This window comes from Mixophyes fleayi, chromosome 4 (genome assembly GCF_038048845.1).
Source record: "Mixophyes fleayi isolate aMixFle1 chromosome 4, aMixFle1.hap1, whole genome shotgun sequence".
NCBI classification, from domain to species: Eukaryota; Metazoa; Chordata; class Amphibia; order Anura; family Limnodynastidae; genus Mixophyes; species Mixophyes fleayi.
In genome coordinates this window covers 196,253,241-196,266,552 of record NC_134405.1, presented here as the reverse complement: position 1 = coordinate 196,266,552, position 13,312 = coordinate 196,253,241, and the positions used below count along the sequence as shown (strand labels likewise).

At 37.9% G+C, this 13,312-nt stretch overlaps 1 protein-coding gene across 1 annotated transcript in view; it reads left to right on the top strand.

Annotated features, from left to right (window-relative positions):
- NELL2 (neural EGFL like 2) overlaps positions 1-13,312 on the top strand; it is a 252,389-nt gene that overhangs the window by 156,858 nt on the left and 82,219 nt on the right. The window contains exons 10-11 of the mRNA XM_075209076.1: positions 4,901-4,992; positions 12,912-13,014. Coding sequence (XP_075065177.1) covers positions 4,901-4,992; positions 12,912-13,014 — 195 coding nt within the window. The remainder of the gene's footprint in view (positions 1-4,900; positions 4,993-12,911; positions 13,015-13,312) is intronic.

Genomic DNA, 13,312 nt, shown 5'->3' with positions numbered 1-13,312 from the left:
TCTTCAATTTTTAAAATATGCTCATTGGTATTTTTGGCTATATTTTTTGTAACGTAGTAGTTATATTGTCTGATCACAATTGATCAACAGACAATATCTAGTAAAGGGTACTGTTGTGCCCATAGGAGTCTGGATAGGAGAGATCATTAATAGCCTCCCCCATCACTTGGCTCTTTCTTAATTTCTGAGGTGTAGTGGTTGTTGTCTGATCACAAGTGAACGTACAATATCTGGTAAGGGGTATCCTCGACATAAAGATGAGACTTTCCTCTTTCAATCAAGGGTACTCCTGTGGCAATAAAAGTCAGGATGGGGGAGTTTGAGGTTTTTATAGCGCCTTCCCCATCCCTGGGCTATTTCTTATTTTCTCCCTAGTGCAGGCAGGGGCTCAGAGATATGTTGGGAGCTGGCAGGGATCTGCCTGGGGGCCCTGGTTTGCCTGGGTAGTGGGAGGAGACACTAACCTGATATGGACACACTCTATGTAAGGGGCAGGGGCGGATCTAGAAAGATTTTCTACCCCGGGCGATTTAGGAGAAGCGATTAAGGCCCCGCCCCCTTTCTGCCTTTTAAGGCTGCCGGCGGCTGCACAGTATGTGCAGGTCCGCTCGGCCGTGACAATGTGCTGCCTGGCTGCTCTGATTGTGTTTAAGACACAATCAGGGCAGCCGGGCAGCACATTGTCACTGCTGAGCGGACCTGCACAGTGTGCAGCCGCCGGCAGCAAGCCCCTGCTAGGGGGGGCGAGCTGGATCCGCCACTGGTAAGGGGACCCAAGAAGTTGCTGTACTCAGGCGTGAAATTCCTCTTGGCGACACTGAGTGATGGGGATACACACCCCTGATGATGTCATCTGACAGTGAAGGAAAGAATACTCACTGCTCAGGTCACTTTCATGATGGTCCCTGAAACTTGTTATAACTGGGAGTGGGTGGGACGCTCACAGTCATGGAGAATATCTGCATGGCGAGTCCCATTTGCCCTTGGCATTGAAGGGGCTCAAACATAGAATGTTTAGGCAACACATGCAATTTCAAATAAATAAAACCAGGAAAAAAAACAGCTTACATGTTGATGATTTTTACATACAATTACATACATTGATATTTTTATTATATACTTGAATATTTATTGAATTTAATATTTAGCCCAGGGAGCATTGCCTAAAAGTCTCTCTACAATTACTAATTGTTCGTGTGAGGTTACTAAATTTAGTAAATTATTTTGTAAATTGATAAATATGGTAGTTATTTACTTAAAAAACAAAAAGTACAAATGGGAAGTAATGTATAATTGACAATTAGTTTTCATCAATCTAGAACATGTTAGACAATTAAAGCAAATATCTAAATGTCATGTGTTACTGCAGGTTGTAAATATCTTCTTGCTTTTCATGATACATAATCTACTGCAGTAAGTAGCAGGCACCTATGCCCATTGTTGTGTGTACATGGCATGTTTGGTATGTCTTATTCATCTCTTGTAACTCTTACATGAAACTTATACCACTTTCCCGGGTATGTGAACCCGGGATATTGCCGGGGAACAGTGCAGGACAACCAGGAAAATACCCGGATAGACAGTGTTCACATTTAACACGGGTCTTCCTGGGTCTCCATGGCAGCATCACAAGAAGAGCTCTGATTGGCTCCTCTTGTGGTGATGATTTTTTTTTTTTAAACTTTACAATGGTGTTCAGTGAGACCCAGGTTGAAAAACCCGGGTCTCACATTCACACTGACGGTTATCCGGATCGGACCCGGGAATAACCCTCCAAAACCCAGGTCCCTTTCATACCAAGCCTAGACCCAGTTCGTCAGGGCTCGCCCCGGCAAAAACCCGAGTCTTTTAGGCAGTGCGAATGGGGTAATAGTTTTCTCTGTTGCCGCTGCGGCTCCTTCTCAAGTCACTATAGCACTGATAGGTAACCTGATACACTTTGGGGCCCACAATTACTCTTAATCTCAATAATAAGTTACAACAAAACATTTACTCAAAGAGAGAGACAGACATTTTAAACAAGTATAACAAGCTACAACAAAGACATCTGACAATAAATCAGGAAGGATCTGGGGCCACAGGTGAACGCTCAGCCCTAGGTCCACTGCACTATAGCAATTATTTTTGTAAGCACAGCCTCGGTGATAAATTTATTAATGCTTAATTAGTCAAATTTATTTGACAGTCTAAAAAAATAGACATTTATTTTATTACATGCTTTTATTACATGCTTAATCTTCGATGGCTTGTTCCATTATGGAAGTTATCACCAAATGAATAGCTATTAGTACTAGCAATTTCTTCACTGCTTAATGATAGAGGCAATGTATTAATGCTGGCAAATAAAAAATAATTACTTGCAATTCTATAGCACAGTCATTTAATGCATATTTGTTTCTAATTGTGCAAATATATTAAATAAATGAACTATCAATATAAAATTTGGTTTTATATGGATGATGGTCATTAAGCCTTTGCTCTACATTTAAATGCTACCGTACCAGTTATTTTACATATGTAACCTTGAGAGCAGTCATTGTTTGTTTGTACCTTTCTGGTAGACAACAATCTAGCAAAATTGACTAATTACACAGGGGCAAACCCAGGACTTTTCAGGGGTGGTTTCCAAATGCTTGGTTTCGGAAGGTGGGGGCTGGGGGTAATCACTTGCTGCAATAGTAATACATCTATAAAAATACAATGTCTATAAATGTAATAACAAATGTTAAATAAAATCATCATATTAATTTTAACCTTCTTTAAGTAAATCAATCTTGACCATGTTACCAAATTAATATAAAGTAATACAACAAAAATGAACTAATCCCCCTTTCACATTAAATTAATTAAAATAAAAAAAGTTCAATTAGTGTTAGTTACTCACCTAGTGTGTCACATGACTCTCAGCAGCAGCTACAGAATATCATAAATAACATACTTCCACTGCATTTTCACAGAAAGACTATAGCCAAAGCATAAGAACCATACACTAGAGGCAAGAGTAGAACAATCACGTGGCCTTTTTGTTGAAGCCAACATTCATTAAAAATATAGGCAGCTTGTCATGATTCCATGTAGGGGGATTCTGGGCAACTGGAACCCCACTAAAAGGCTGCCCCTGTCACAGCAATTGGGTTTGTCATTACTCCAGCACCTGCTTTGTGGCAAAGAGTCATGAACCAAATTTTCTACACAAAGGTTGTGTTGTAAAATTAGTGATGATAGTGTGGTGTTTTTTTAAATGATTAACACTTTGATATCCTAATCACTGAACCTGTTATCTGCGTTACACTCACCAGTTTTCCAACTTCTTGAGGGGAGAAAAAATCCTCATACATCGCACAATTGATTGTTACTTGACATTTTTTTTTGCATTCAGGAGGTCATATGAGGTCACCTAGACCCCTAAATGTTTTTATTTTCTGTAAATTACAAGTGGGTATTGGGTCATTGGAAGACATTTTTTCCATTTTGAGACCTGTTTTCATGCATTGTATAATGCAACAGATAGTAGGCTTTAGAATTGTAGACTAGAACAAATAGAATAATGCAGAACTTCCCATAGTGATAAGAAAGCTCCAGAATGCACCACTAAATATGCCAAGTTGATGATGTGAACTTGGAAGTTCCATGTTCTTAGAGGTGAACAGCACAACCATCGCACCAAGAGACACTTAATAAAGTTTGTTTGTAGATTTTCACCAAACCATTAAAAAAAAGGCTAAAAAAAATGCTGTCACAGTTGTGTTGCCTTTCCTGTAAGCAATGGCAACCATACCTATAATTAGTAAATAACATCATTTGTTTGATAGATCCATGGAATTAAAGGTGTCTATTTAGCAGGGTCATGGTACTAACATATAACCAGAACATCTTCCAATCAGATTCAGAGCTGCTCACATCTGGTTCTTTAATGTGTTGGGAGATTCCATTGGTGCAGATTTAAACCAAACAAAATATAGTGTATATTGTAAACCAATAGGAATTGTGCCACCAAAGACCATTGGGTGCTCAACATGGTGAATGGTTTTCTTGCTTCAAACAAGTAAAATCTTCTTTTCCAAGTTGAATCGCAGAGGGCAGGAACATGTGTAAACATAATAAGAAGTGGACATAGTTTAGACTGTAAACTAATAATTCTAAGCCAGAAAGGTGTTATTGAATCTGTTATTGAATCTGCTCACCTTGAGCAGGTGAAGATGAACTGTGACCTATAACACGAGATGCTGGAAGTCAGATTCCTCAGCCTCCCGGTGATTTATCTCGCATGGAATAGAAAAAATATAGAAAAATCCTCCAACGCCTTCAATTCCAACAGACAAAATGTTTATTTATAATCAATGGGGTAAAAGCGCCATATAATCTACTTACAGTCCATAAATCTCTGAGTGAAGAAAGTCTCCTTTTGGCAGCAAGGTCTCTGGAATAGTTTCATGTACGTTTTCATAAACCTTTCGTTTACTTCTTTGCATCTGATTATAGCAACAGAGAGTTGACACAACTGTCTAAGGCGTTGAATTAGAGCGGCTGCATTGAAACAGAGACGTGCAATCTCAAGGGTGATCAGCAGAAATGCAGTTAAATAGAGTGAATAGTACCTGAGTATTATTATTATTAGGAAGGGAGATGATATACTATAGGGTTTACTTTGTTCCTTTCAATTTCATTATGTTTACAACCAATTTAATTTATTACAGTTGCAGTTATTACAGTTATGCTGTCATTGTACCAAGTTTTAATGTCTAAATACGATATTTTATCTTTAGGTTTTTACTGAAAGAAATACAATATTGACTTTTTTACTTGGACTTTTGTTTTAATAAAATTGTGGTAAACAAATACAGTGAATGTTATTTATAAGAATTGCAATGACTGCACGTATTTTTCTTTCTTTCAATAGCTGTATGTGTTTATCAAGGCCAACTATATTTTGAAGGAGAGAATCAAGCGGTCTATAGTAGCTCTGGAGTCTGCGCATTGTTTCAATGCAAAGTAAGATGTTTTCCTTTTGTTCTGTTTAGACAAAGTCAGCCTCTTTCTTAAGAGATGTCAGATGTATATTCATCATTTCCATTTACTGTGCTGAATAGAAATGTTGTTTTATTATATTTCAGATTTCAGCAAATTACAAAACCTTCCCCATCCAGCTTTTCATATCTACAATTTTATATTTAATATTCATAGGCGTCTATTCATGTCAAACTTACACAGCAAATGGCCAATATATAAAGACCACTACAGTAGTGTGCTCATTTTATATAAAACAGTTAATAACCTTCACAGTATTACTTAAATAAGGAAAATCATAGACACATGCATCAAATCTTCTTCTCTCAAAGTGCCTTTGAACTGAGTAGTAGGGTGAGTTATTCAATAAGTAGTAAGGGTTTGCTTGTCATGAAATAGTAGTAAGAGTTTCCTGAGGGAAGACTACTTTCACTAAAGATTTTATACTGTCAAAGAAAAATCTGATAATTCATAATATGTAGAAGATCAAAAGATACTGTTAAAGGTAACAGTTAATTTTCATTAGGTTTTATTAATGTGTATTTTTAATTTTTAAAATATTATCATTTTTTTTAATACATATAAACAGGATGGAAAATACATGTTAAAGCTTAAATTGTTTTTTTAAATGCACTTTTCTTGTAAACCGGTTGTCTGTTACAGCAGATTTTTTAAATACATCAGTATTTTTTTTAAAACATGAATGTGTATACTGTAGTAACACCTAAAAAGATAAATAAAAAATACTGATTTTATGTGCAAAAAGAACCCAAAAATTGGTGTGACCACTGTACTAACTTAATTTTGTAAAATACACAAAATGGCTTCTCTGTAGGTAGCTACTACAAATCTTTATAGGACCCATTCTTCCAAATGGAAAGATTATTGTTTTGCTTCTGAGAATATCAACCAAACCGTTAAAGAATTTAAAAATGTTGTTTTACAACTGATACATTATACTGAAAAGTACGTTGCTACCACAGAATGAAACACAGATAATATATGTGTTGACATGGCCTTTCTTAAGGTTTGCAAGAACAAACTGATTACCTGTGGTTTTAAAGACTTCACTTTTAAACAAAAGTTTAGTACTTCATATTTCATGCCTTAAAGGGGATATATTCTCAGCAGCAGTGAGGAATCGCCACAGAGGATGACACATGAGTGGATAAGAGAATCACATGATCATCTGGCTTCCACTCATGTGAAACGCTCTTCAACAAGGTACTCCCTGCTATAACAGAGCCTATCAGCCAATTTGGGTTGATTAATGCGATTCAGTCAAGGGAATCTATCCTCTTCAACTAACATGTTTTTAAAGACCCTCTACCTATAAGCACAACTTTTCTAGTTACAGCTAGCATATACTTACCTACTCTCCTGGAATGTCCGGTAGGCTCTCAAAGAGTAGGCACCCTCTCAGGTCCTGGGGAAGACGGGGTTTAATGTCGTGAATTGACATTAAGTCCCATTCCCTCAGTGCAAACAATCCTTTGAATCCCAAATGGGGAACCGGGCTACAGTGCCTTGATATTGTCACCTCCTCTCATCTCACACTAGTCACCTGACCTCTCAGGATCTCATATATGCCAACTACAAGTTGGCAAGTATAAGCTAGCATGTGTAGCTTTAAAATTACCAAACATGTTTGAAAATTTAATGACGTATAGTCTTATTATTTATATAAAGAAGCTCATACTTTAGGTTTAATGACCTTTTAAAAGTGAATTTAAATTACTAGTTCTTCATTAATTTCAAACTTAAAAGTATTTGTGTATTCAGTTATATTGTCACAGAAGAAGTGGAAGAAGTCCATATAACACTCAGGTAATATCAAGTTGCTTGGCTCACCTTGAAATTAGACAGGATTTTGCTTTTTTTACCAGGTTATTTGGATCTGTGCGTGGATTAAACCGGTCAAGAATCCAACTGAAACCGCCATGTTTTTGTATAGGCAACCCAGGATTGCAGTTTGTTTTGAAATGTCTTTCCCAGTTACAGATGGAGAAGATGTACAGATTTCTTATTTAGTTTCTTATAGCGCTAATGCAGGCATGAGTTTACACACACAATGATAAAATTTGTTTCCCTATCCATTGAACAACTTGACATAAAGAGGCCTATTTATTATTGAGCAGTGATAGTACTAGTTGTCTATCGCTGAGATAAACTTCTACCACAGCGTTTTACCATTACATTTTCACCGGGCATCTGAGTGATACTCCGCTCCTCGACAATACTGGCCACCAATGACAAGCGGAGTCTTATTGTTTCTCCAGCCAGTCTTTGGTCCATCTGCGCATGTGTGACCTGGCTTTCGAGTTAAAGCAAGTACACGAAAACTGGAAGCCTGGACTTTGCCTTTTAGTTCCACTTTCATTAACAAAAATATAATAAAAAATAAAAAACTTAAAATGAATCAGAGCATTCTGGTATGAAGAAAGGCTTTATTTAAATAAAAAAAATCCTTTCTTCGAGTATTCTTCCCTGCTATCGGCATCCTGAGATGGCAAAAGTAATAATGTCACAAGCTGGTGATGATGGAAGCTATCTGTCAGTATTGGTGCAACTGTACAGGGAGGCGCAGAGTCTAATCCACTTCTGGTTTTCACCAGGGACCCACACAAGGGAGTATGGACTTGGCCGCAAGGGATGCGCAGGTCGCGGTTCTCCAAGACAGTCACCGACAAGATAGGGGGGAACAGTGGGTAGTCAGACAGGCTGATGTCAAAACCACAAGGATAATGCGGTACCAAATCAGGAGACAAGCGAGTGGTCAGGGAAGCCAAGGTAATGCCAAAGGAGACGTATAACACCAAATCAGGATCCAAGGGGAGGTCAAACAATGCCGAGTCAAACCAGGAACACAGAGACGCTGATATCAGGAATGCAAGAACGCTGGAGTAGAGGTGTGAGCCTAATACTCTGGCACACTAATGGTTCCAGAGGTTAGTTTAAATAGAGGCTGAAACATCCTGATTGGTTGCCCCTGCCAGTTAGTGATGTCACTGTCCACTGAAACTAACGCATGCAGGCAGAACGAGGGAGCTGGTCGGAGACTATCATGTCCTGTTGCTAAGCATTCGAAAGGAGTCGGGCGGCTGTCCCTAGCAGTAGCGGAACTGCGTGGGACGATGCCTAACATTACCCCTCTCATCTCTCTGTTAGGAGGTAACAGGATGCTTGCATCTTCTTAAATTTAGACCCAGGACCTTTCTTTAGGGCCATAACCCTTCCACTAGATACTGAGTCTTACCCTGAGAAGTGCGAGATCTTAAGATACGTTCAACTTCAAATTCCTTCACGGAAATCGTTTGAATAGGGACAGAATGGGAAGGTTCCTTAAAAAAATTATTGAGAAAGGATTGTTGGAGTTTGTAAGATACTGCATTAATAACGTGAGAAATCCGGAAGGGACCAATGAAATGTGGTGCAAGCTTCATAGACAAGACCTGAAGCCATACCCTGTCACCCAAACAAGGATGGGAAAGCATCTACGCCGATGATCTGTATATTACAATGCATCTTGTAATGTACAGATGCTATGGAAAGGTTGGCCTGCGTCTGGGCCCAGATTTTTTAAACTTATTGCACCACAGAATTGGCAGCAAGAACAGGAGTATCTGGGATCTCAGGAAAAGTGGGAATGATAGGGTGTCTACCAAAAACAGTAAAAAAAAAAAAAAAAAAAAAGAATCTCTGGTGGAATCATGTGAATGATTATTATAGGAAAATTCGGCCCAAGGAAGGTATTCACTCCAGGTTAACTGATGTTCAGAGGAATAGTAATGAAGGAAGGATTCTAAATCTTCATTTACACGTTAAGTTTGCCCATTGGTCTACGGCTTGTGGCCAGAAGATAATTTAAGTTTGAGACTGAGGTTCTTGCAAAAATTTCTCAAAAACTTTTGAAACAAATTGTACTCCTCTGTCAGAAATAATCTTTTTGGGGCAACCATGGAGAAAAAAGCTGTACTGGATAAAAAGGAGAGTGAGCTGGGAGACAGATGGTAGACCACTGAGGGAAATGAAGTGCGCCATCTTGGAAAAACAGTCCACACTGACCCAGATGTTGTTAAAGCCATGGCTCTCCATTATTTCCATAACAAAATCCATGGAAATATTAACCCCCAGAAGTTGTGTATGGGAAGAGAAAGGAGAAGACCAATGGAAGGTCTCCTGGGTGTTTTGTGCCAAGCACAAATGTTACAAGCAGAAACGTACTCCTGAATATCAGAACTGAGAGAAGGCCACCAATAATAGAGACAACTAAGCCAACGTTTTTTTTAACACCAGCATGGCCCACAAGCCTGGAATTGTGAGCCCTTCTCAGAAGTTGCAGTGAGGTTCTACAAAGGAGCGCCCAACAGAAGGAGTCTTGGCCATGGAACAAATGAGTGCCGCAACATCAGCTGGGTTGAGAATATGTTTAGATTCAAAACAATAGTTTGAATCGGAATCTTCAAAGGATCTGGAGAGTGCATCTGCTCTGACATTTTTTGTACCAGGACGAAAGTTTAAATTTAACTGAAAGTGAGAAAAGAATAGGGACCAATGGGCCTGGCAAGGGTTGAGGCACTGGGTATCTGTAAGTATATTAGATTATTATGATCCCTGAAAATTTTAACAAGGTGGAGGGCTCCTTCCAATAGTTGATGCCATTCTTCAAGAGCAGTCTTAATGGCGAAAAGTTCTTTATCGCCGATACCATAATTCCTCTTACATGGAGAAAACTTAGTGAAAAGTAAGCCACAGGGTTGCAGAGTATCAGAAGAAGACTTTTGGGATCATACAGCACCAATCCCCATGGAGGAAGCATCCACTTCTAAGAACAATAGTTTACTCTGCTCAGGTTGTATTAGAACTGGAGCAGATGAGTCTTGGCGTGTGCTCCATAGAAAGTAAGAGCAGGAATGGGAGCAATAATGGTGGAAAAGTTTTTGATTAAATTGGCAATAATAGTTTGCAAAGCCAATAAAACGTTAGGTGGCCTTAAACCCGGAGGGTTGCAGCCAAGTGAGGATTGCCTCTACCTTCTTTGGATCCATTTGGCAACCGGAACTAAATATCAAGTAACTTAGGAAACGTAACTCAAAGAGACTCTTCTCGAGCTTGCAAAAAAAATGATTATTCCGAAGATGGGAGAGAACCTCTCTGATATGTTTCCAGTGAGAAGTGATGTCCTGGGAAAAGATGAGGATATCATCAAGGTAAATAACAACAAAATAATACAGTAGATCTCAAAAGATCTCATTGATAAATGCCTGGAATCCTGCTGAAGCATTGCACAACCAAAAGGCATAAAGAGGCAAAGGCAAATCAAATTGTATGCTCCTCTAAGGTTGAGTTTGGAGAAGATCTGTGCGCGGCAAATTCGATCAACCAACTCAGATAGGCAACATCGGTCCAGGAATTGGGTTAAAAAACTATTTTTTTCAATGGACAAAGGGCTTTTCTCCCTGTCATTAATAGACCATAGAATGTTAAAATGTAAGCCTCTTAATAACTGCTCTACATACACATATACTTTTACCCAAAGTAAATGACTATATTAGTGGTGGATGTACAGTAAAGTATTCTCTGCATGACTATTTCATAATACGAACTTCGTATAGTGTAAATTGTACATCTGGAGTATGTATTGTTGCCACATCAGACCAGTCTGTAAAACAAATATATGGATGTTCTACATTGCTACCAGACCTTTCTTCACTGCTTGCATTGTCGTACTGCATTTAAATACAAAATACTCCTTTGTGCTCACAATTATATCATTGTAGAACCACTCATGGCCAGACCTGCATCAAGGATTTTAAAACCCCTTACTCAAATTAGCATGAGTAGTCTCTCGTACAGTGTCTCTCTCTTTAACAGAACATAAAATATAGAAGCAGCACTTACCACAGCAGCGTTGCACTGTAAAGGCCTGTGTGGTCTCTTAATTTTTACTTCTATGGAAAACCATCTAGGTATAATGCTGTTATTTAGGACGGAATTAGGATTTGAGGTCATATCCCAGGATACAGTGGACACAATACAAAATTGCACTTGGTATCCCCTTTGATGTTGGACTTACTCATCTAAGTAAAACATTATCAAATTACTCATTATAGTCATTTAGTAACAGCATATGCTGTGATGCAGAACATTTAATCTCATGCAGATTCTCCTAGTTGCCTACATTGTCCCCACTTTAGGAAGGTGCCTCTATACAAGTGGTTTGTGTGTAAATAGGAGGTGCCTACTATCACATTTGGACCAGTCCTTTTAAATAAATATTCTAATTTCCCCCCTAACATATTGCTCATTAGAGCTTCATTTATTTCTTAATCAACTTGTGAGGAACGGTACATTGGGTCTTTATTTCATGTATCTCATTTCTACCTAATGTTTATAATACATTTGTACCTATAAATGTACTTTCCCCTATAAAGTGCATTTGGTAGATGCAAAAGGCATCCCATTGAAAGTACTGCCCAATGCCCAATCTCCAGCAGGGAACGCTTAACTCACCCAGCTCCTCCGAGAACAAAAATATTGCATCCCACATCACAACCACCTTGACTTGATAAACTGAATAACCACACAGTAATAGGTACATGGCGTTAAACACAGTTTGTATTCTAAGCCTGCATTATTGTAGCTTTGTACATGACATTTTATCTATAATGTTTGGGAAAAATGTTTAGTTTAATGGAGTAAATCGGCTTCAGTTACTGCAGCGCTGTAAGTGTAGTGGTTATCGTTTAAAATGCTTTTATAGATGTGTATCCTTTTCCCACACAGCATTTGTTGAAATAATTGCCATAGTAATACCTGTGTGAATAGATTCTGGGCATTTTGTTTCATGCTCAAATCCTGGTTTAAAAAAAAAAGAAAAGTGACGCACATCAGGAACAATCAGAATATTTCTATGCTTTAAACACAGGTTTTTCACATGAACACAAGATCAAACCATTCAATCATTATCTAATGTTCATGTTAAAACTACTGAGACAGGAAAGCAGCATGCTAAAAGACTATAATACTCTGATTCTAGGTTTAAATCCACTAATGCAGGAATATACAGATGGAGGAGTAATTTATTTGAAAGTACTTTCATTTTGCAAGCAGATGAAGTGTTTTTATCGTTTATCTACTAGCAATGGAAAATCCCAGTTGGCAGACCCATATGCTCATATGACAGCATGCAAATGCTTTTGCATACACTATTACAAAAATGATAAATACCTTTATATAACTGTATTTTCTTATGAGAAGATTTCTTAATTGGTGCAGCCCAACAACTCTGATTGGTTATAATGTGTTCCCATTTTCCGTTCCTTGCAAAATCTATTAATTTAAAAGTTGCTACAATGCAGTTCAGTTTTTCATTATTTTTATTAAATTAGAAAGGATTTATTGTGCCATCTGCATGCAATGAAGTTAAATTTCAATCAAAATTAAAATTTAAATGTGAAAAAGTGGACTAGCATTCAGTATTTGAGGGTTTTTCTAAATTCATTAAATACTGGTTTCTCTCACCTCGCCTATCGATCTGTCCTTATATATTCATAAACAGGCCCTATCCACTTACCTGAAATGCAATGTAGAGGTCACATGGTATAACCGTTCATCCTCCTTTATGTATTACGACACATTGGGGCTATATTTATAAGGTCTGTCCTGTCCCTAATGTCTGTTTATTACAGTGTATAAAGTGTTCCTGAAAGGATCAAAAAGCATCCCACTGAAAGTGAAAGCTGAGGCCTGGGTTCAAGTTAATCTTTTGTTTTGAAGATGTTAATTTCCAGAAGTGAATTAATTCAAGAGCTAAATGTATCTATTGAATGCAATATTTGTATATTGTTCCTGCTTTGCTGAATGATGTTTCATGGAACTATGTTGTGTGCATCACTCCACAGAGCAATAAAATGCAACGCATAGAGTTCCCAGAATGCTCGCCCTTGACCTGTCCACAATCACAGCAAATCACTTTGAAGCACAGCTGTTGCAAAGTTTGCAAAGGTACGTTAATGCCAAATAAACATAATATGGCAGAAAAAGCTAAACCATTATCTATAAACTTAACAACTGTGAGACAGAAGGTCTACATCAGAAGGTCTTCACCCTTATGTCCATGCTTTAATGATCCGCTGTTTGGCTCTTTGCAAACCTATTTTGTATAAGCAGCTAAAAATAAAAATTATTCAATATGATTAAAATGTTTTCTTTAATATTGTGTCTTTCTTTTGCCTTTTTAGTTTTAATAAAAGATATTTCCACTATATCATAATATTATTAAAAAACAACTTGTAGTGGACAG